Source organism: Ascaphus truei, chromosome 3, assembly GCF_040206685.1.
Source record: "Ascaphus truei isolate aAscTru1 chromosome 3, aAscTru1.hap1, whole genome shotgun sequence".
Taxonomy (NCBI): Eukaryota; Metazoa; Chordata; class Amphibia; order Anura; family Ascaphidae; genus Ascaphus; species Ascaphus truei.
This window is the reverse complement of record NC_134485.1, coordinates 18,475,352-18,500,063: the sequence shown is the minus strand read 5'-3', so window position 1 is coordinate 18,500,063 and position 24,712 is coordinate 18,475,352. Positions and strand designations below refer to the sequence as shown.

The 24,712-nt window shown below is 47.7% G+C and overlaps 1 protein-coding gene and 1 long non-coding RNA gene across 5 annotated transcripts in view; both read right to left on the bottom strand.

Annotated features, from left to right (window-relative positions):
* PRDM15 (PR/SET domain 15) overlaps positions 1-19,127 on the bottom strand; it is a 64,068-nt gene extending 44,941 nt beyond the window's left edge. For 2 of the 4 annotated variants that reach the window (XM_075593695.1, XM_075593692.1), the window contains exons 1-4: positions 19,012-19,127; positions 2,542-2,587; positions 1,626-1,719; positions 396-549 (exon numbers count right to left, since the gene is read on the bottom strand). In XM_075593695.1, coding sequence (XP_075449810.1) covers positions 396-549; positions 1,626-1,719; positions 2,542-2,578 — 285 coding nt within the window. In that variant the 5' untranslated portion in view covers positions 2,579-2,587; positions 19,012-19,127. Of the gene's footprint in view, positions 1-395; positions 550-1,625; positions 1,720-2,541; positions 2,588-4,860; positions 4,922-6,677; positions 6,895-19,011 lie in introns of all 4 variants that reach the window. The other 2 variants (XM_075593694.1, XM_075593693.1) reach the window with 2 other exon arrangements.
* Positions 9,614-10,732, bottom strand: LOC142490879 (uncharacterized). Its single transcript, XR_012800124.1, has 2 exons — positions 10,332-10,732; positions 9,614-9,763 (listed from the first exon to the last, which is right to left on the bottom strand). It is a non-coding gene; the product is annotated as an uncharacterized LOC142490879 (long non-coding RNA).
* Positions 19,128-24,712: the final 5,585 nt, after the last annotated feature.

Sequence of the window (24,712 nt, the reverse complement as noted above, 5' to 3'; positions counted from 1 at the left end):
GGTGTACAAGCATACTCCGTATTAACGTACGCAATGGGACCAGAGCATGTATGTAAAGCGAAAATATAATTAAAGTGAAGCACCCACTTATCGATGCATGTACTGCAATCGTCATATACGTGCATAACTGATGTAAATAACGCATTTGTAACAGGCTCTATAGTCTCCCCGCTTGCGCACAGCTTCGGTACAGGTGGGGGAGCCGGTATTGCTGTTCAGGACGTGCCGACAGGCGCATGCGTGAGCTGCCGTTTGCCTATTGAGCGATATGTCCTTACTCGCGAGTGTACTTAAAGTGAGCGTCCTTAAACCGGGGTATGCCTGTATTACTAGTATTTACAGACTCAGATGGGCACAGACCAGTATATTCGATCGTGTGTAACAGCATGCTGTACCTTCAGTGGGAAATCAACTTCCTTGTCCAGTATGGCAACTCTCTTAGATTCAAATGGTCCAAACTGGGTGCGTTTCACCAGCTGAGTGACGGCAAATACTCCTTCTGTGCCATCGTCTAGCTGCTTGATCTCCACGTTAGTAGGAAGGGAGGACCTACCAATAAGGCAGACAAATCAGGGCACGGTCACCCCCCACCCACCTGAACCGCCACAATACAGGAGCTGCTACTACTACAAATGTAGTGTTCTGAGCGGAACAACAACCATTAAGAACCCGTTTCCTTGTTTGTTTGTAATTGTTCTTAAAATAAAACAACTGAAGTAGGGGGATCTCGTGGTATATGGCCACACTGGTCCTATCCGTTTACAAAAACATTCCTGGTGACCAACCACTGTTAAGTGCCGACACATGACTTAACCAAGTTCCAATGTGCTTGAATGAAGTGCTCATTGGTATGATTACACACAAGATGCTGGCAGCCCCGAGAGGGTAAAGCCTCATCGACTGATGTATCAAGGCACAATTGGAGCAATACTAAGGCACAAAATATACACCCTCACAGAAAATAACCCTATTTCTTTCAACAGGATCGGTTCTCCGTATGCTAGGAGATAATGGGGAAGAGCAGGGCGGCAGACCTGGCTGAGACATTTGGGTGCGCTCACACGTGATATTTTCATTTCCTGTACACTGTACGGTGGAGGGTTACTGTCACTCCTTTACCCACCTTAACTTATTTAGTGTGTGGTGGGAACCATTCCCAGCTTCACACTGCAGAGCCAGTATAACCAGCCTCACACTGATGAGACCCAAAAGGGTGAACCAGCTGTCTGTGGGCAGGGTTACTGGCTATGTACTTTAACCCAGGCTGTGCTGAAAAGCTGTGTAAGGTGGCAGGCACACGCTTATGTGGGGTCCATGTTAAAATGGACATGAGGTAAAAGGTGTGTGCTCATTTGCAAGTCTTTACCCAGAATCCCTGGCTGCAGTGGCAGCATTGTATGCTGAGAGATAATGGTGAAAAGCTCACATGTGATATTTTTATTTTCTATTCCTCTTTATTCTCAAACTGTACCAGATGAATCCGCTTTGTCTTAAAACCCTTAGTCCTCAATATCCCATTCATATTTCCCAGACTGTGTGCTGTCTAATTGTCAGTCTGTCGTACATTGGGATGCTTCACCCCCGCGTCCCTATAAAAGAGCTGTGTGTGCCATCCTTTTGTTCACCTGGCTCTGCTTAGCACAAACGAGTCTTGAACGGTTACCACTGGTCCCAGCTCTGGACATTCCGAGTCGTGATACTGCCCACAGTCCTCACACCCTACAGATACAAGCCAACAGAAAGAGAAGGAAGAGGACGAGTCCAGGATTAATGGCTCGCTCCTTTTATTACTGAAAATAGGAATGCCCTGAATTAGACCAAGTCGAGGGTCCAGATTACGAGAGAGAGAGAGAGAGAGAGAGAGACAGAGAGAGACAGAGAGAGAGACAGAGAGAGAGTGTGTGTGTGTTCAGGATAGCCCTGCTTCAGCCCAGGTGGCTCAAACAGTGGTTCAGTCATAATGACCGAGCCACCTGTGCTGAAGCAGGGATATCCTGAAAACCTGACCTGTTGGTGGCCCGTGAGGACTGGAGTTAGCCACCCCTGCTGCACAGCCAACTATCTGTGGTTGGGGCATTATCAGGCTCCAGATATTGACAATAGAACCTTTACATCTTGTGTAACCAATAACAGATGTGTGTGAATGTCGCATGCATGTGACCCCACTGAATCATTCCTTGTAATTAAGAACCAGCTAAAGATAATTAATAATTCACTGGCACTCTGCTTGCTTTATACTTTTACAGTATAAGGGGGTCATTAGATTTAGTCTGAAGATGCCATTCGGGCAGAAATCACAGTTGAAGTCAATATGTATTTTTGTCCGAAACCCTCACCGACGACATAGAATTACCTCCTCAAAAAAGATTGATGAGGGAAGTGGTCATGTATCAAGATACTCTCCAATTCCTTGCCAACTATAACTTCCAAAATTAGGAGAGTTTACATAAATGATACCTTGATTTCCCAGAGTAACCCCCTAAAGTATTCCAAGATCCCCAACTCCTGCTATGATCAAATGTAGTAGGTTTGAATACTTACATATAAATACAGTCTCATCCATTGCATCTTCTGCCATAATCCACACCTGGAAAAAGAATAACAGATAGTAAGATACACAGGGAGCTATACCTCCCAGCTGAACCTATTAGAATTGGAACTCACACACTTCTTGCTGTACTTGTAGCAGACAAATAGGTTTTACAATACCAGTGCCCCGTAGTTTATTTATTTAAGTCTTAAATACCTCCTACAATTACCAATATACACCATACAGGCCTCCCAATGGACAATATGGTGCACCCCCCATGACTAATACAGACACCGTCAATAACCAATACACACCCCCAATGATCATAACAATGTCACAGCCACCCCCGCATACGCTCATAATATATATTCATACGCTCATAATATATATTCATACGCTCATAATATATATTTTCTTTAACTGTGCATGCAATGTCTTGTATATAAATGTATACCTTGTTCATTTATGTAACTGTATTTGTAACCATGTATTATTTGTTTTACTCTGTGCCCAGGACATACTTGAAAACGAGAGGTAACTCTCAATGTATTACTTCCTGGTAAAATATTTTATAAATAAATAAATAAATAAAACTTATTTGCTAGGACAAGTTGGCATCCTCTTTAACTGGCCATGCGTGTGGAAAACCACACACGCAGAACAGCAGCCCCAGACACAGAGAGGGTGTTTTGATCGCAGTTCATTCCAAGTCAACTGTGCACACGTGATCCAGTCCTGGTTTTGTACTCCCATTTTCTGCTCCGTTAGCAGCCTGGGCTGTTGGCACCTGCCCATCCCATGCATTATTTTGAGAGTCCCCTGCTTCTGGGTATATGATTTGAATTTATTTATTTAACATATTTTTATATCTTTTTTTTTTTTAGCGTGAATGAAAAAAATTACCAGCCAGTCAATCCAAAAAGATGATGTTAATAATAAAGCACATGGTTAAAGCTACAGGGTGTACGTTTATCATGGACTATCTGGCTTAGAATAAAGATTATTCACATTCTGCTCTCATGGTGCACTCGCGCGTGCGTACACGTACACACACACGTACACACACACACACGTACACACACAGGTAGGTACTGTTTGAGCAGCGATGGATTATAATTGCCACCAGTGGGTGGTGTTGTATTCCAGTTTGTCTTTTCTCACAGATGCTCTCAATATGGAACTCCCCTAGTCAATAACAAAAAAAAAAGTAATCATAGCAGCCAACACCTGCTCATTTTGGGGAGTTGTCTGAATTAAGAGCGTTTGTTAAAACTGTGCTGCTCTTACACTTAGCGATCCCCTGCTTCTGGCAAAAAAAATAATAGGCCCTCTTCTAATATGACGGACTCCCAGGCCGGACACTGCCCAGCAATCAGCAGCCGTATATAGGCAGTTACTGATTTGTATTTTAACCTGCCACAAATGCTGGTACATTAGGCCGCGCTTATTGTCTTGGCTACGGCACGGCGTCGCAGCAGCGATTTTTGCTTATAGTGTTAGAGACAAGAGACGGCGACCGGGGGGGCGTGGCCGTGAGCGGTTCGTCCTCATTGGCTGAACCGCTCATGTGGCCGCCGACGTCACGCTGCGGTCGCTGAAAAATCAATTTTTCATTGGACTTCCAGTGATCGCGACCAAGTCGTTGCTCCATCACGTCGCTCCTACTATAGGCGCACGCGACGGATTCAATACACTTGTTTTGACGCGACACCGCGTCGCTGGGACTATAAGCGCAGCCTTAGAGATGATGCCCTGATCTCCTCCTCCTCCCGCCTGCAGCTGCAGAAGAGAGCAGCAGGGACTGTTACTTAAAAAAGGTACACCCCAGTATGATTTATTTTGAAAGGTTACTCCATATGTGATGCCCTCACCAGCAAACTACCAGCCTTATTTTCAGGACATATTTTCCTAGCAGTTGTGGATGTTATTTCAAAGGGACCAACCCCTGCAGTAAAATGTGCACATGGCCGTTCCCCGTGTGCATTCTGGCTTTCTCCGCTCTACCAGGCAGCAGAGATGTTTTGTATGGAGACTATATAAAAAGGATCTTATCTTAATTTTAGACAATGTCCTTCGAGATCCACTAATACCACAAAGTAAAACGGCATTAGCAGCCACATAAATTTAGGTGTGCGAGCACAAAAAAAAGGGTTAAAAACAGACAGCCTACAGTGCAAAGAAATAAAAACGCAGTGGGATCTTCAAGTAATGTATTATCTGTCTGTTGGTGTGTCTCTGAGATCTGTCCTAGGACCACTCCTATTCTGTACACAAACACACACACACACACACACACACACACACACACACACACACACTTCAACCCCTACATTTATTCCGGATATCCCGTCCTAAATCACCGATTGTCTCTCTGCTATGTCCCCGAGTCACCTGAAATTTAAACATGTAAAAAACAAAACTCAGCATAATCCCACCTAATCCAGGCTCAATTGCTCCATTTTCTGTCACAGTTAATAACACTTTTAATAACTAATAACACAATCCAGTCGCCCAACAACGCTACTGAGGTGTAATATTTGACTCCCCACCTCTCCGCCCTTTCCTATGTCACTCTACAACTAAAACTTGTGTGCATGTTCTCATTATCTCCCGACTATTGCAACCGTCTTCTCTGTGGCCTCCCAAAGCCATGTTCTACAATCAATGCGAAATGCTGACCCTCTCCTCCTGAAATACCCAGAAATAGCTCCCCACCAAACTCTATATTAAACTATCCAGTTCTACTTCTTCCCTACACGGTTCTACATTCTTCCAAGCCCTTTTACATCTCAGCGCTAATCTCCCGCTATACCTTCTCGTCTCTTAGGCCTTGCCCCCGCTGCCAACTGCAGCGCCCGCTGCACGGACGAGAGCCCTCCCCTCAATGGCGCCGGGCCCGCTGCGAGGGGGGGGCGCAGCGCTGGGGCGAGAGTTGCTCCTGCTCTCAATAGAATTGAGAGCAGGACTCGCGACGGAGCGATAAGCCACGCCCCCCGCGCGGTTCAGCCAATGAGGGCGAACCTGCCGGGTGACGTCATGGCCGCGCCCCGTCACGCCCCCCCCCCCCCCTCCAGTCTCTATTCCTGCAGTGAGCTGCAGACCAGGGAATCGGCTGCACGCGCCTCCAATCTCGCGGGCGCGCGTTGCAGCTGAGTTACCGGGGCCTTAGCCTTACGCTCTGCTGAAGACTTTCTCCTCTCTGCTCTGTTGGTCTCTACGGCACTTATGTCTACAACCCGTCTCACTTTCGGCTTATTACCTGTGGAATTCCCCACCATTCGACAATCCACATCCATCCCCATCTTCTAGTCAACCCTGAAATCTCACTTCCTCAGCAAAGCATTTGATTAAATTTAGGCCCGAGGCTACTCCTTATGCACTTGCACCCATTGTATTCTGGAAGCCTCCCATTCAGAGCTGTGTAGGGCAGTAACGCCACCACTCCCTTTGTTTAAAAAGAGCAATTCATGCGATTTCTTTTAAATTATCATCATAGGTTTGAAGCCGGGAGTCTCCGGAGCTGAACCCCATTAATCTCAGCTCCCGGGGACCCCCTGCTTCCAGAGATACTTACCTCCGAAGCGGGTGCCGGTATCTCAGCAAAGTTTAAAGCTCCCGCGTCACGCGGGCCAATAGGAAGCCAAACTGGATGACGTCACAGCTTCCTATTGGCCCGAAGGACGCGGGAGCTTTGAAACTCCCCCATGACGTGAACTCTGCAAGCTAAGCGCCTACCGGCACTCCATACGGAGGTATCTCGGGAAGCGGGGGGTCCCTGGAGCTGAAATTAACGGTGTTCAGCTCTGGAGACCCCTGGCTTCAATACTATGTTTAAAAAAAACGCAATAAAAAAACAAAGCCTGCTGAGGTTACCTCTCAAACTTCCTGGTTGACACTTGTGAAACGTTGTATATTATCTCCCTGTAACGTCTTGTCAATTCTGTAAAGCGCCGGGTACACTGGTGGAGCGAATACATATACTTACAATATCATTATTTATGGGTGGCTGTGCTGAACATTAACTCACAAAGCTTAAATTGAATATACCTAATATATTAGAGATATAGTGACCATCTCGGGGTCACATCAGGTTGCTACCTGTCCACCCACCCCGCAGAATTGGAGAGTCAGAGTGAGATTGCTTTACCTTGGTATGTTGTGCTTTATCGGACAGCGCGGATTCCTGGGTCGCTGTGTTTGAGCTGGGAATCAGGGATGTGTCATTAAATAAAAACCGCTCTCCATGTTCCTACGATCCACTGCATAGCTCTCTCTCTTAAAACACAGCGTCTCGAACACTTGTACCGGATACGCTGAATCTCATTTGCCACCTCACCCATCGCATGATTGAGCTCAACGTCCCCCTGTCATTTTAAACACAGAATCTGGTCTTTTACACATTTACTTGTAACATGTACAGGTTTAGTGACACCGATGGCAATGGCTTTTAAAGGCTATACACCCCTCTGCCCCACCGAACATCTCAGCCCCAATTTCTCCCTATACCCCTGGCCTACGCTTGCGTTCTGCTCAAGGATGTCTTTTCTGTGTAAACCCTATGTATCTAAAGCCCTCTCCCTCACTGCCCCACACCTCAATATCCGACTGGCACCCTCTCACTCTCCACCTTTAAAGACCCTTCTTAAAACACCCCTCTTTAACGAAGCATATAAGTAACTCTGTGGCCAATACTATACACCTCGGCCCCTTGCAGATGCACTTACCAGAACGCCCTCCGACGGTCTCTGTAAAGGTCTCCCAAATTACCACTTAGATTGTAAGTTCTTCGGGGCAGGGACTCCTTTCCTAATGTTTGACGTGCTTATTCCTCTTATGTTACTTGTGTTACTGCTGTAAAGCGACATGTACAGGGATGGTGCTATATAAAGATATACATATATAGACGAGACAACATGTATTCTAAAGCTTGCCTTAAACTAGCCCGGTTACATGCTGCGTACATGATTGGTGTAACCTGGCTAGTTTAAGGCATTTCTGCATTGACTAATGGCCCATCGGATTAACACAGCAGGGGTCCCTGGCAGTCCCATTCAGTTTGAATGGGACTGCCAGGGACCCCCGCTGTTAATCTGATGGGCCATTAGTCAATGCAGAAATGCCTTAAACAAGACCCAGCATGCACCAAGCTTGTACCTGGGTCTTTTTGGCGATTGCCACTGGTTTGTGTTAGAATAACCGTCGGCACTACAGTACATACATACCTACCTACGGCGTATGTATGTAGTGCCTGAGTCCAGTGTCTCTTTTGCTAGACTACTGGAAGTGAGATCATCCCAAGCTGTGAGTCACCGGGAAATATCAAACGTAAGGGAGCCTCTTAGCGCACAAGAACAGTCAGGGCTTTTCACGTTTAGTACATAAGCACTGATCAAAGGCTGGGAAATAACATGTAAAAGGTTTCAGTAACCACGAGTCCTGACCAGAGCATTATCTCACCGGTTTAGTGGACAGCCGGGTTGGGATTCTGTAAGCCTTGTTAACATGATGTGCAGCTTCCACTCGCCTACACCCGGGATTGATGAAGCCGCAATGCGGGGTTTTGCACTGCAATCTGGGGTAACCGTCATTCGGGTCAATGGCAGTTAGTGCCGGATCGGGGCGAGATACTCTGCATCGAGGCTTCATGAATGAGGACCGAAGAGTCCTTCAGGAACTGGTTGGACATCTATACTGCCCCCATCTGGTAGTGAAAGGGGACTTCACAACATGCTTTAGTAAACACGGGTGCAAAGCATGACTGGGTGCTGCCGCCCGCCGCTTAGTCCGGCAGGGGGTGGGGAGAATGGCGCAGCACTCCGGGACTATGTCCCCGCAGCTTCCTTGACGGGGGAGGGGAAGTGCTCCGGGTGCATAGTGTGGCCTTGGGAGGGAGAGGAGTTTGTTAGGGAGTCTGTCAGTGTGCTGTGCCATGGGAAGTTTAAACCTCCATTTCCTCAGCAGGGGATAGTACCGAGGGCACCCTCAGATCTCGGAAATCACTGGGGTCCCAGAGGCTGAAATAAACGTGGTTTGGCTCCGGAGACCCCGGCTAAACGTCTACGTAAAAGAGAGCCACGTCTTTAACATGTGAAAATAGGACAAAATATACCTAACAGGACTTGCGTACGGCAGCACCCTTCGGAGAACCCTTGATATAAGAATTTATTACGCGCAATAACATTTTATAAATAATATTAATAATATAATATTATTTCTCATAAAACACCCAATAGCAAGATAGTGTGTCCTATGCATACAACTCCCCCCCATAGGAAGATATTGTGTCACACACACATACCCCACACCCCCCTCCCCCCCAGTGGGAAGATATTGTGTTCAACACACACACACACACACACGATATCGGGTATTATTCGTTTTTTAAGCAATGAGTATGGCATTAATGCTTAGCTGATGCTTCCACTAATGGGTGCAAGTTCAGCCTTTTCTCAATGGCAGAAAGAGGTACTACTGGTATTAATTAGGCTTGGGGCAGTAATAACAAGTACAGCGCCGTCTAAAATGAGACAGGTGAAGGAACGCGTGTAATAGTTATTTTTTCAATTCCAAAATTAATCATTGTCTGTGTGCATCAGATATTTGGGGGTAGATTTATTGAAGTCTGATATTCATGGATCATGAGAAAAGTACCATCCTAATTAATATATGTATTACACTGTCATGAATCTATCAAATCACTTATCTTACTTAAAAAAACAAACATTTAAAAAAAAAAAAAAAGTGTACGAAAAATATTCTCTGCAAGGAAAGGTATTCACCCGTAACAATTAGTAATAAAAAAATAACAAATTATATAATATTATATATATTATTCAGCCCAGTGATTGGCTGTGGCGTGTTAAGGTGTGAATATAGAAGCTGTCAGTCATGGGAATCCCTGGCCGGGGAGGATGAAAAACCTGGGAGGGGACGGGAACAAAAGACTAAAAACGGAGTGTGATAAGATAGAGAAACGGGAGGAAACCTAGAATGAGGGGGAAACTGCAAGCAAAGCACAATAGCAACGGACAGAAACACACTGGATATGGTTGGGTGAAAATAAAATAAAAGCAGAAAGGCTCGTCATTTTAATGATGCGTTTTATTAACATTTGTATGCCAGCTGCATGCGAGATGACAAGGCAGCCTCTTAATAATGTCATCGTTTAATAACGATAACTAGATGAACCCGTTGAATGACACAGTCAGACATTATCCGCTCCACTCGCAGCTTCTGGGAACAAGGAGACGCAGCTAAGAGAACAGCAGGAAGGATTTCCATGTTATAAAAAGGGGGGGTCCTCTTAGGGCTAAAGTGTATGAACGTCAGTGGTATGTTTAATAGTTTAAATGTAAGGGATTGGGGTGGTTCTAATCTCAAGGGTGTAATTATACATGACTAGCTGAGAGACCCGGCGTTGCCCGTGAGTTAAATTTCCCGCTCCCTCCTCTCCCCCTATTTCTGTGCTCCCCCTCTTTCTCCCCAGAGGGAGGGAGGGACAGTGGACAGGAGGGGGGGGGGAGGACAGTGGACAGGAGGGGGGGCAGTGGACAGGAGGGGGGGGGCAGTGGACAGGACAGGAGGGGGGGGGGGGGCAGTGGAGAGGACAGGAGTCACCCTTACCGCACGATTTAAACTGTGCCCCCCTCTTACCCTATAATAAATATAGCCTTGTCTGACGTTGACCTGACCTGCCTTTTACTCTTTGCAGCCACCAAAAATGGAAACACACCTTTAATACCACAACCCCATTTTAAAACCACACCACCCTCCCATTCGACTTCCACCCCCCTCCACTTACCTTCCCCCTCGGCGCGTCTTCCCCCTTCAACAGGGGAGAGCAGGGCAGTGGCGGCCGCGCGGGACATGCCCTTCCCTCCGGGAGATGGCCACGGGGGGAGGGGCAGAGCAGCCTCTTCCGATCGCCGCCCAGTGGGGTGCACAGTTGAAATCGTGCGGTAAGGGTGACGACAGGGTGGAGTAGTGCGGAGCGCCATTTTAATATTGTGAGCCTGTGGCATAGGGGGGGAAGGTGAGCTGTGGGTGAGGGGGGGGGGGGTGATGGTGGGGGGGAGCCAGCAGGGAGGTGAGCTGTAGGTGAGGTATGGTGACTGTGATGGGGTGAGAGTCTGTGGCAGTATGTGTGTGTGTGTGTCACAGTTGAGTAGGTGTGTCTGTGATGTCAGCGTACCTGTGGGCCAATGAGTGTCGCGGACCCACGGACCAATCAGATTGACCACATCTAGTAACAATCTCACAAAATTCAATTATATATATAAAAATATATATATATTTTAATATATATTTTTTAATATATATATATATATATATATATATATATATATATATATATATATATATATATATACATGTAGAGGTATCAGTACCGTGTTAGCCGAGCTTCAATAATCAAAAAATAAATAGATGATACCGTTCTGTGGCTAACGAAATGCTTTTATTTGTGCGAGCTTTCGAGATACACTGATCTCTTCTTCCGGCGATGTTACAATGAATGAAGCAAGGATAACTTGAAAACAGTGTCTCTTGGAATGTTATCTGTGCTTCTCCTTCCCCCGGTGTGGATGTGTTTTATGGCTAGAGGTGTCAAAGGGTAACTGAAAGCAAGTGAAGAAAGAGTGTGTATGTGTATCAGTGTGAATAAAAATGAATGGAGAGCCCACAGTATAAACAGTGCTCTACACAAGGTGTGTGTGGAGTGAGAGGGATATAAATGGTGTGGGTGGGTGTGGAAATGTGAGAGTTTGTAGCACAACTAAAAGTGTGTGTGGATACTATGTGGTCCCTATTGGTGTATATGGTTGGAAAAATAAGGAGTATAAGTATGTGTGAGAGACAGCTGTGTGTGCATACATATAGCACAGTATGTACAGACATGGCCTTTAGCGCTCATGGGAAGAGAGTTCGCTAGTGTCAGTAATGACTCATAAAATTTCGATCTCTGTTTAGGCCACTGCTAAGTGTCCCGAACAGTTGCATAAATTTGTATTCATGCAACCGTCTCTCTTTCGGGGTTTTAAGATTACCTTTGAGTATGGCAACCCTCAGATCGTTCATCTTATGGCCAGAGTCAGAGAAATGTTCGCCAACAGGACTGTCTCTTGTTCCGCGTGTGATGCTGTGGCGATGCAGGTTCATTCTCTTGTTTAGCCCCTGTCCTGTCTCACCTATGTAGTAGCAGCCCCCTGGGCATTTCATGCACATGATGAGGTACACGACATTGCTTGAGGAACAGGTGAACCCTCCTCTGATTTTGTATTCCCGATTCTTGTGTGGTATTTGTATTGTGTCCGCTGTGTAGAGCATTGCGCAGGTTTTGCATCTTGGGTCCTGGCATGGTTTTGTCCCGCATTCAGTTGTACTGCTGAATACTTTACTCCTCAGCATAATATTCTTGAGATTATGGGGTTGTCTGTATGATAATAAGGGTGCTTCAGGGAAGACCTGTTGCAGTCTTGTATCTTCCTGGAGGATGGGTTGTAGTTTCCTGGCGATCTTGCGTAGGTCTCCTAGGTGTGGGTTATATGTGACCACCAAAGGAACCCTGTCGCTTGTCTCCTTCTGTTTGTATTCAAGGAGATCACTTCTTGGTATTCTGGTGGCTTTGTGAATTTGCTGGTCTACAATTCTGTGGTTATATCCACGGTTTATAAAGTCTGATCTCAAGGCTTTAATCCGCTGGTCTCTGTCTGCTGTGTCGGAGCATATCCGGTTGTATCGTATGGCTTGACTGTAGATGGTTGCATGTTTGGTGTGTGTCGGGTGGAAGCTGTTGTCCCTCAAATAGCTGGCTCTGTCTGTAGGTTTGCGGTATACAGAAGTCTGTAGTTGGTTGTTCTTTATAGTAATGGTGGTGTCTAGAAAATGTACTTCATCCGGGGAATGGGTGAGTTTGAGGTTGATGGTCGGGTGGAACGTATTGAAGTTGTCATAGAACTGTAGGAGGTCCTGTTCGCCAGAGGTCCAAATCAGGAGGATGTCATCGATGTAGCGAAGGTATGTAAGGGGTTTCAAGTGACAGGTGGACAGAAAGTCACTTTCCAGTTTTGCGCAGAACAGATTGGCATACTGTGGCGCCATCCGAGTACCCATAGCGGTCCCGGTTGTCTGGAGGTATGTGTCATTTCCAAATGTGAAGTAGTTATGGGTCAGAATAAATTCAATGCATTTAGTCACTGTCTCTGTGAGTGGCTCCTGCGATCCCAGAAAGTATCTGCAGGCTGAAATCCCATCCTCGTGGGGGATGTTTGTATAAAGTGACTCTACATCCATAGTTGCTAGTAGTGTTCCTGTGGGGAGGGGGCCAATGGCATTCAGTTTGTTTAGCAGGTCGGTGGTATCCTGGATATAGCTGGGTGTGTTCCTGACAAGTGGTTTTAGAATGCCCTCCACCCAGCCAGAAATATTCTCGGTAAGTGTGCCAGATCCAGAGATAATAGGGCGCCCAGGGTTACCCTCTTTGTGAATTTTAGGGAGCATGTAGAATGTGCCAGGTTTTGGGTTAGCTGGTATCAGGTCCAGAATTTGTTCTCTTGTGTGGATCGGGAGTGTTTTAATGATCCTGTTGAGTTCTCGCATGTATTTTATATGTATATATATACACACATATACACACACACACACACACACACACACACACACACACACACACACACACACACACACACACACACTAGTAATAGGAGGTGCTCATCTCCAATTACTAGCAGAGCAATATTGGGTAGACGCAGGTTTGCAGCCTGCACATGCGGCAGGAATAATTACCCCGCTACGAGCCACTTCCCTAGTCAATGCTGAGGGTTACCACTTGGGATCCAAGGAGAAACTGTTCAGAATCGATGTGGAAACGCTCAGAAGCGTGGCTCGATTAACAACTATGAAAATAAAAAAAGTTTATTAGACTACATGATAAAAACAAAAAACATAGTAGGACAAAAACGGGGATCGCACTCCCATGCGTTTCACACTTAAACAGTGCTTTCTCAGGATCCTTGAGAAAGTGCTGTTTAAGCGTGAAACGCGTGGGAGTGCTATCCCCGTTTTTTTTCCTATTATGTTTTTTGTTTTTATCATGTAGTCTAAAACGTTATTTTGATACGACCCTGGTGAGTTGTTGAGTGCTTTCATAGGAGTTCCCAGCCCATCCTTTGTCACTTTTTTGTATCCCGAGTTCAGATTGGAGTGACGCACAGCAGCCCTGCCGGCTTCGACATACGGGACCCACGTATACTTTGTTTCGGGGAGACGGTGCTACATCCAGGAGTCACCACACTCTACACCGCGATAACGGAGGACACGGAATAAGAACGCTAACTCGGACCGGGGCTTCAGAGGTAATTCACGTTTTCCCCTGTTGTGCATACCCCCTACCAAGTGTTCACAGCAAGCTTATTACTAATTCCGGAATATATATAATATATATATATAATAAATATATAATTATATATAATTATATATATATATATATTTATATATATATATATATATATATATATATATATATATATATATATATATATGTCAATCTTTATCTCCCATATCCTAAACATTGGATTCAACAAGTCCCTATTAGGCCCGGGCCATAGAGGGGGGGAGCCGTGCTACACCGCGCTGACGCTGAGGCTCGCCTGCAGAAGCTGGGCGATTTCATGCCCATACAGGCGAGCCAGCGTCCGCGATCGGAGGTGGGGGGAGACTGAGGGAGGCGGGGCAGTGACGTCGCTGGGCCAATCGCCCGCGACGCACTGACGTCGACATCACGGCGCCGTGACGTTGACGCAGCCCCGCTCTCATTGGAGGTTTTCAGCCGACAGCGCGTTGAAAAACAGCTTGGCGCTCGGCTGAAAACTCCAAAGCCTGAGCACGCTCGCGCGAGCCCCCTCTCAAGGCATCCTCATTGAGGATGCAGGGGCTCAGCGCTGAGCGTCCGCACGCCTCAGCACGGCCTGTCCTTCTATGGACTCGGCCTTATACTTAATTTACCTGCATACTACAAGCTGCTGCTGCTAAGACTGACTATATATCTATGATACACTATCACATTGTGGGACTTATGTAAGTTCCATTCTTTGTCTAGCTACTCTTGGAGCTATGAATGGCTAACCTGTTTTATATTGGAGCATACCCCTGTGGCTCACTTCTTCCGTCCCTCTGACTGTAACTAGAGCGGTTTGGTCTCTCGGGCGAGAGGCCACTGCGGACGCTGGTCTGCAGCCTGGATTTACACCTGTGCTAATTATCCAACACAAGCCTCTTTTACCATCCAGTGTGGACAGCGGATAACTGGGATTGAGGCGAGTTCTTAGCTGTTTGAGTGTGATTTTATCAGCGGCGTTGCTGCATTGCACTTTTTATTTTTGGAGTATGCACTTCTTTTCACTTCCTTTTTTACAGAAATCTATCCGGATCTAGTTGATCCTTTTTGAAGCTGCTACAACACGTGAGGATTCCATTCTCCCCCTGGAAAACCTGAGGGTACGTTTCAGGATCACACCACGTCTTGGGACAGTATGTGGTCCAAATACTAACCAAATTATTTCATTAACATTACTTTTATCACATTATTTTGACCCCACAAATGTGTTGAGAAAATATGGTTGAACACAAACTTCTGAAACTTATTCCATCAATTTGTTCATGATGGTTTGCACACGTAGTTGCATGTCTGTGCAAATGTGCATATGCAGATATGGCAGTTTCATCCATGCATTACCCAACAGCAGTCAATCAGGATAGAGGAAATTGTCCTGCTCTGGGAGATCGGGGAAGTCCCCCTTTTGATCATCTCACGGAACCCCAGGGTGCCGCGGAATCCCGGATGGGAAACACTTCTTGTTGGGCCGGTTTTTTTCACATGTCCTCTGGTTTTGTGTTTGCATCTACCAAATAACACTCAGATTAACATTTTGGAGGTTACATGTTGTGCGTTTCCATCTCCTGTAAAAACTCTTATAACTTTGTGTGCAGGACACCACAACCTTATTGTCGCTTAACTCTTGTTTATAAGGTCACTATTGCAGCTTTTAGCCTTGGTATACTGGTGCCTGGAGTTCATGGATGGATGGATGTGCCCTATAAAAACGAGGCTACTCAACGCTGGTTTCACATTTCAGAGTAGCTCTTCTCATTCTGCATTTTCCCCCCCAAATGGTGACTGCCCATTGACCAGCTGTAAATGTCCATCTATACACTAGTTCAACTGGACACCTCCGATCCCCCCTCATTACTATCTCCCACTTGAGAACTCTTATTTACTGCTCCCCTTCCGTCAGTGGCCCAGCTCTGTCTATGCCAGGAACAGTGCACCTGTGGCAGCATCTGAGCCAGCACATTCGCTGTCTGACATTCTCCTCCACCATGGAGAGAGATGTTAAGCGAGAGCGGGGAGCAGGACAGGAATACTGGCAGGTGGGGAACGACATGGGAATCCGGCATCCAAAGCACAGTGGAAAAATGCAGGAGAAACCAGCCCACGAGTTCTAGCACCCTTTTTGGAAGGGATCATGATGAAACTTTGCGCAGTGATGACGACATAGCGTTGGAATATACGCAGGGAGGGGATATTTTGCATTATTATTTTTAAACACTTTAAAAAGATAAATTATTTATTGTAGCTTAGATACAAACATTTCTTTGCGTCTTCCCCTTCCCAAACAACAGCACTGTTACGTACATACAAAGTGGTATGTAGGGATGTAGAGGCGGATATCTCATTGGGCCCGGGCCGAAGGCGGCAACATTTGGGGGCGGCAAATGTTGCCACGCTCTCGGGCCTGATGGGAAGTTCCTTACCCGCTGCCGCCTCCCTGCCGCAGCGTCAAATGAGACAGTGTGACGTGGCTTTGGTGACGTCTGCAGCGTCTTTTCCCACTGCGATTTACAAGACGGAGGCAGCGGATCTGGTAAATCCGCGTATATGTATGTAAATAGCGGCATCCTGGTACATAGCGCTTTATAATACACGACATATAATATAACACACAATAGGAATAAGCGCCACATGACAACATGCTAAAGCATTCAAAACAGAAGCACGTTTTGGAATACAGCAGGGCCCCGCTTCTCGGCGATCCGGTGGCACCAAGAAGGGGGCCGCCATCTTGGATCCCAAGTCGCGCACGCGCAGAATGGGCAGTTGCGCCCGGCGCGCATGCGCAGACTGTGGTTTGCGCACGCATACTGTAGTTTGCGCGCGCAGACCATAGGTCACGCATGCGCAGAACGGCAAAAATGCCGATTTGCGCATGCAAACAAATGAAAATCGCCGGATCCGCTTACCGGTGATTTTCACTATACGGCGGGCCCCTGGAACGGAACCCGTCGTATACCCGGGGCCCTCCTGTACTGCTTTCTGCAAACACAATGTGAAGTTTGTCCTGGAACAGGAATATCTATTTCTGCTCCCTATGTTAACCCCCCCCTCCCCCTCCTCCTCCTCTTGCAGCTCTAGCTGTATTTGGATGTAGCTATCCCTGCAGCTTCACTCCTAGTGCAGATGGAATGGATACATTTATGATACTTTTCTCTCCCAGTCTGCTAGACCCTGGTTGCCCCGGCAACATCTCTAGTCCTCCAAGTTAAATGGACTTTACCATTCTCCCGTCTGTTTTCACAGATAGTCTAGCCCTGACCCTACTCCTGTGTTACTAACATTACACACTTCCTTTTACATCCTGACACTGGCTGAGTGAGTACTGCTATGCTATACTCCTCTTGGCAAGGCCATTTCCTTTTTACCTGCCTCTGATTATAAAACACCCACGCAGAGAAGCACCGTCTCACCACACCATACACAAGTGCCTGTATATGACTGATGCTTTCCCAATAAAGTGAAGAAAATATAGCAGGACTTGGTGTGCTTTGGAAAGGGGGATGAGTTAAGCTAACTGGCCTCATTCACATCTTACACGTGACCCTGGTTCCAGAATAAAGTTATTACAAAGATACTAGATATGTAACAGCTGGCCCTGTTGCCGTGTGTTTCAAGCACAATATACGAAGGACAACCAAATCAATTTTTACATTTAACCATCTGGCCCTGGGCTCAATAATTATTGCTAACTTTTGAATCATTCCGGAGAGCAGTGACTAGAATACATGCATGTTAAATAAATGCAAAATTAATAATCACCACCTCCTTAAAAAAAAATAAAAAAAGAAGAAACCACGTACATTTGCCCATAATGTACATCAACAGGGCAGTAAAAAGGTTAAACACCATCATTGCCATTGCACTGACGGGGCTAGATCCTTATTGGAAGTATAACAGAAGTAATATGAATGCGGTGACGTGAAATCAATCCCAGACTGGTCCCTGGAGACACTAGTGGCAGTACCAAAGCATCACTAAATTACACTTTTAATCAATTTAAAAATATCGCGTTTTTCTCGCAATGGGACTCGAATTCACAATGACAAATTAAAGAAAATATTGAAATCTATCAAAAGAAACCAACCACAAGATCCAAATGCAGCAAAATTGTATTTGTTACTCAGAGTTGTTAAGTATGAAAGTCCTCCAACAATGATTAACATTTATCAGAACTAGAGATAGGGTCCCAAATGACCTGGGCCACAACACTGGGAGGGTTTTTTGTTGGGTGGTGACGTGAAAACCCCCTTTATTTCTGTGCTTGGCTTTTAGCATTGTTATCCCTATCGTATTGCTGCATGCTGAACACTGACAGACACTCCACATGTATATTCCTTATCCTATGAGACCTCTAGGGAAATGATGGAGACTGTGAGATATAAAAGCAGGTCTGGCTGACCATGACAGCTCAGAGATTGCACCCTCCTGGGGGGGAGGGGGACACATACTGCTGAATTACTAACCAATGCAGCCACACTCTAATAATACCCCATAAAGGGGTTTATAATAACAACCCTCCAAGAAGCCTGATCACAATATTACAAAAAGGGGTTAAATATCAAACTCACCCCAATATTGATGACACTACCCTATTGTAACTCAGCTCCCACGCACTGCATGAAAACACACAGACCTCTTGGCCCTCATTTACATTACAGGGTCCACACACTTTAATTTCTCCCTATAAACCCCCACAGTAATTAACCATTTCCACACCCGGTTTGTTTGTTCCCTTGATGTGATCGCCCCTCTCACATCCATCAATTGGCTCAGTTACATCAAAGTCAGATCTCTCCCCCTCCCGTCAAAACGGTCCCTCTGTGGCAACGAGTGGGGGGGTAAATACAAAGGGAACTCCGGGATCCACAAACACCAGCAGTGCCGCAGCCGGGTTTTAATTGCGATCCCCGAGCCAAGGAATGGAAGCCGCCTCCCCCCTCCCGGCTGCTGCAACAAAGAACAATCGGCCTGGCAGCTGGAGCGGGGGGAACACTCAGACACGCCGCGTTCTAGAACGCCCGGCAAGGGACAATCGCACAGCTGATACATCACGTTCCATGCGCGCCGCTGTGCCACGGGCCGTACCACCTACCGCGGGGGCGCCCGGCCGGGACACCTGCTTCTCCTCTCTCTAGCTTGCTTTGGAATATCCGGGAGAGGGACCGAAATCCTGACTCCGGGTTGCAATCCGCTCCGGAAATCACGCGAGACCGGAAGCGAAAGCGCCGACTCCGCCCGCGCAAGGGGTGCTGGGGAGTGTAGTTTTTTTTGAAGGCGGGGGGCCACGTGGTGCTGGGTTCAGTGAGGAGAGGGTAATAGCAGTAGTAGTGACATGGCTGGTTGCTGTGAGAAATGTCATTTCTACAGCCACAAGCGCAGTCCCTGATCAGGGCAGGCAGGAGAAACAGGTTAGAAGCACTTTCGATCCGGCAGATATTAATATTACATTGTGAGATTTGTTTGCACAGATTATAATTTATTTTTTTACTATGTAGCGCACTTTTCCCCCACCCCCTGGTTGATGTTTTGCTACGGTACATGTGCGGTGCTATACCAGTGGCGTACAGGAGAGCTGAGTCTCCGTTACTGGGAACTTGGGGTATACCTGAATGATGCTCGGTAGCGCCTCCACCTGTGCGGGATTCTAGCGTGTGGAATTCCCCCGTTACAGGACACAAAGAATACACACTTGGTAAAGCAGAACAGTTTTACTATATACACTAATATAGTACAGCCTACCCACCAGGCCTTGCACCGCTGTACCTCCCAATACTCGGCCCCCTCTCAATGGAGTAACCATTCCCCCAAAGTACCTAGGGGGCCTTGGGCACCCAACCAACCCGGTGTCCACAAGGTCAATCCCCCCACCCAATGTGTGGTACAGCGCTGCCCACTAATGTGTGAAGGTGAGTTGGTGCACTTTGTTGGCTTCCTGCCGGGTGTGTCCAAACCCGGCTGCGCAGATGCTGTAACTGATGAGGGGATCCACGGAACCGTTGCCGTAACCTGCGAAGCCTCTTCTGTTGGGTGGTGTTAAGCCTGGACGGCGTTACCATGAAGTGTGTCCTTTGCTGGAGGTGGTGACCTGGTCCCAGACCACTGGATGCCAGGATGTAGCGTGTCCTGGCTGTGTCCCTCACTTATGCTACTGGGGCAGTGTCCCTATCTATGGGCCTGTCCCTGCAGAAACCACAAGCTGAGGGGAGTCGGGGCCTAATAGGGGGTATCTGGCCTAGTGCAGGTGCCACAGACACCTGCACAAATAACCTACCCCTTCCTTGTCCCAGCTCCGACTGCTGGCGTGGTCTCAGCGCGCGAAATGTATCTATCTGCAAGCAGGGGAATCTCAGTGCCCTATTGGCTGCGCTAGGCCATGTGGTACAATGCCCCTAGGCATCATGGGGGTTGTAGTCCCCCGCGGGCCTGTCCCCCCCCTAATGGCCGCTGCTCCGATGGTGCTGCTGCGCATGCGCAAACTATCTTGGCCGCCGGTCATGGGGATCCTTATGCGCAACTGTACTGCACATGCGCGAAACGTCCTCGTGCACCAACATGGCGGCACCCTGCAGAGGGAGCTTCCAGCGAACCGATCGCCGCTCCATACTCCCCCGCAGTGCCGCCTGCACCTGTCCCTGCCTCCGATGTCAGGCGCGACCACGCCAGGAGGTAAGGGGACACTGGGCACAAGGGGGACCCTGCTATAACTATATAGTCTTTTCCATTAGAAAACTAGCTTTTAATTTGAGGAGAATCGATATCATAGAAAGGATCAAGCCACGTACAGTATAATCTCTAAACTATCATTCAGAAAGTTTTGTTTGTCCGGCTATACAAATCCCACACGCTTATTCCTAGATCCACCAAATTTGGCATGCTATCTAATAGGATCAAAAGGAAGAGCGTAGGTGGGCTTGTGGAAAACCGCCGCCCCTAGGCATTAACGTGTGGCAACCGCACACGTCACATGGCGTCTCGTTGCCATGCTAACGCTACGTCATGACATCACGCAACGAGACGCCGTGCACGTCACGTTGGTGACGAATGATGCCCCGATTCGGAAGGAGGAGGGTGCAGTAAGGAGGCAGCCGCCACTTGTAAGTGCCTTCCCATCAAGCCAGAAAGCGCAGCAAATGTATATGGGGGCGGACATTTTTGCCGCCCTCAAATTGTGCCGCCTAAGCCCCGGGCCTAATGGGAAATCCACCTCTGGTTGTGGTATGTTTGGCCCACAGCTTCGCATATTATTTCTACAGTGGTGGATTTAAAAATTCACCACCCATAGGCACTTACATTGGGTCCGCCCCCTCCTTCGTGCCGCCCTCCTTCAGCGTAGTGGCTTTAAATGACGTTGTGATGCTGTGTTTTCGATGACAACGTGACGCCACGTTGCTATTTGACACCGCGGCATGAAGGAGTTAATAACTTTACAGAGGCCCCTAAGCTCTGTATATGGTCTTGGACGTTTGGCCACAACCAAAATGCCACCAGGATGTTCCGCCCCAGGTGTCTGCCCTGCGCGCGACATTTAAACATGCACTTATCAGACCTGGCTTGTCGTAGCAGTCGAGCGCGGAAGACCTGGCTTGTCGTAGCAGTCGGGCACGGAAGACCTGGCTTGTCGTAGCAGTCGGGCGTGGAAGACCTGGCTTGTCGTAGCAGTCGGGCGCGGAGGACCTGGCTTGTCGTAGCAGTCGGGCGCGGAAGACCTGGCTTGTCGTAGCAGTCGGGCGCGGAAGACCTGGCTTGTCCATTGGAATGGGAAAAAAAAGAAAAGGCACCGGGCGCTTCTATATAATAAAGTGAAACAATGTGAATATAAATAATGATTTAACACCTAATAATAGTGAAATAATAAATAATCTTCATATAAGTGATGAGATATATAATAAAAAAAACCTTCACCCAATAGTTGTGTAAAAAGTGCTAATATTAAAATGAAGAAAAAGCTGCTCAACACCCTTAAAATGAACTGTTCGAAGGTCCAAAGTTGTAGAATTTCTTTCTCCTGTAAAGGGGAGGAGCGTTGGTTGCTCACATGGAGTGGTATATGTGAAAAGAAAATATATATATATAATAGTATAGCCAATTTAAATAAAGGCCCTATCTGTTATATAGCGATGGTCTCACTCGCAGACTAGATGAAGTATAAAGCGTGAATCAGAGATTCTTCTCTCTCTGATAGGAGCCCTTTATGAATCCTCCCACGTGGCGTTCTGCATGTAGGTCAGTGTTCTTATATCCCTCAGGTGGTGATCCCCCGGAAATAAAAGGCAGAGAGAACCCCAATAGTATAATATTGGTACAATAGCAGATGTATTTAGAAGATATATAAATATAGCACTCACATTTGTAAAGAAATAGGGTACATGTGAGAGAACCAACTAGGAGATGCTGCTCGTGTATCGGGTCACAGCGCCGCTTCACTTCCTCATACGTCACTACCGGTGACGTCTCGGGCGGAAGTGTCCTCCGTGGTTACTGCGGTGCCCTCAGTTCCCAGCTCTTTGCGTCTCACGTCTTGTGTCTCGCATCTCAATCTCCAGTCTCCCTGGTCCCCCCAGAAACCCAACGGATCCGATTCAACGCGTTTCACACTTGCTTCATCAGGAGTCGTCCATTGGCAAGCTGCCCTGCAGTGCCGTGTCTGTTGGCGGCCAAACATTCTCTGTATATAGTGATAAAAAAAAATATTAAAAAGGGAAATTGTGGCGCGCCAAAGATGTTTGCAACTCATTATGATGTCACCAGTATGATGTGACCTGCCAGATATATAGCCTACTAGGTACAACTCAGTGCCTGACTTGCTTAAAGAAATTGTTGATGGTGGATTGGAGGCGGCAGAGGAGACGGGCGTCCCAAAATAGCAAGGAAGGAGAGGGTGGTTGTTATAGGGGTGGGGGGTGGGGGAGGCCAAGAGAAGGGTCCAGACAGGTTGGGGGAAGGGGGTAGGTATATAGTGGTCAGGCAGTTGTGTTGCCAGAACTTCAAGAATTACCTTGAACTCTCCCTTGTTTGGACAACGCCAGGTAATTCCGGTAGTGTATTTAATATGGATTTTGTAACGATGGACATAGTGAGTGACAGACTGCGCCACCCAAGAATAAATGCAAATGTGTAACGGTACAAGGAGGACAAAAAGGGATCCCTGTAAATCCCGAAGAACTATAATGTGTATAAATCTGTAGTTCCCTGCACTCAAATCATAAAAAATGGTAGCGACAAAAAGCGTATAAAAAAATAATGGATTTATATTACTGAGGTGTGCTATAATATACATGGATGCCCAGATACAAGGTGTCAAAGTGAGGGCTCTCTCATAATGTCCATAAATACTTCCCAAAAGCCTCATCAAGATGGGGTTCTGGAAAATCAAGCCAAATAAGTCCCCAGAGATGTAAATATGTACAATGTTAGATGGGTAACCGGGGAAAAAATAAAAAAATGACATGGCCTGGTATCCGGGTACCAGGCCGGGTAGGTTTGGGTGGCGGAGGAAGAGGACGACAGCAGCCAGCGGTGGAGGAAGAGAAGGAGGACGTCAGTCGGCAGAGGACGACCGCCGGCGGTGGAGGGAGAGAAGGACAGACAGAATGGTTATTTGCAGTGTTCGACAAACCCAGGCGCCCGCAGGCCCCGGGCGAGTGGATTTGACCTCGTGGCAACCTCCTCATGGCCGCCCAAGCAGCGCACGCGTTTTTTTTTTAAATTTTCCCTGCTCGTGCTGAAAAATGTTTTGTTTTTTTTAAATCCAGCAGTCTGATTGGCTGACAGGACTTGGCGGGCTGTCAAGATTTTTTTTTCCATCCAGGCTCAGGCCACGCAGGCGCATCCTCTTCCTTCTGCTTGGAGAGGTTAGTACTCCATTGCATCCCCCCCTCCCGGTCCCCGCTTTCCCTCCCTGTTCACGTGTCTGCCCGTGGGGTGGGTGATGGTAGCGGGGTGTTCCCCCCTACCCCCCTCCAGTCCTCGCTTCCCCCCCTGCCCCCAAGTCCTCGCTTTCCCCCCCCGCCCCCAAGTCCTCGCTTCCCCCCCCCTCCCCCCCAGTCCCCGCTTCCCCCCCTGGTCCCCGTGGCTGCCCATGCGGGGCGGGAGATGGGCGCGGGGGGGGGGGAGCATGGTGCTGGTCGCTGCCTTTCCTCCCTTTCTACCCCCCCCCCCTCGAATCCCAGGGATTCCACTGGCCGGCCGCTCTCACTGGTGCCCCTGGCTCTCCCCCCTCTGCTCTCCTCCCTCCTAGGAGCGCGCGTTCAGTCCTCGCTGCCTCCTGCCTGTGAGCTGAGAGGGGGGTCATCTGTGGTGTCGGCTTCTTCTGTAAACTTTCTTGTGAGCTACGGGAGGTGTGTGGGGGGAGATGCTGGTTCTTCTGCTCAACGTTGTGCGTGTGTGTGTGCGAGTGTGTGTGACAGACAGTGTGTGTGTGTGTCAGACAGTGTGTGTGATAGACAGTGTGTGTGTGTGTGTGGGACACCAGAGGTACCCCCCGATCAGTCACCCCCTCCCCATCCAGTAACCCAGTCAATCACCTCCCCACCCAGTCACCCCCCAAGTCAGTCAGTCACCACCCCAGTCAGTCATCCCCCCCAGTCTCTCTGTCACCCCATCTCTCTCTGTCTCCCCATCTCTCTCTGTCTCCCCTCCCTCCTCTCTCTCTCTGTCTCCCCTCCCTCCTCTCTCTGTCTGTCTCCCCTCCCTCCTCTCTCTGTCGTCTCCCCTCCCTCCTCTCTGTCTGTCTCCCCTCCCTCCTCTCTCTGTCGTCTCCCCTCCCTCCTCTCTGTCTGTCTCCCCTCCCTCCT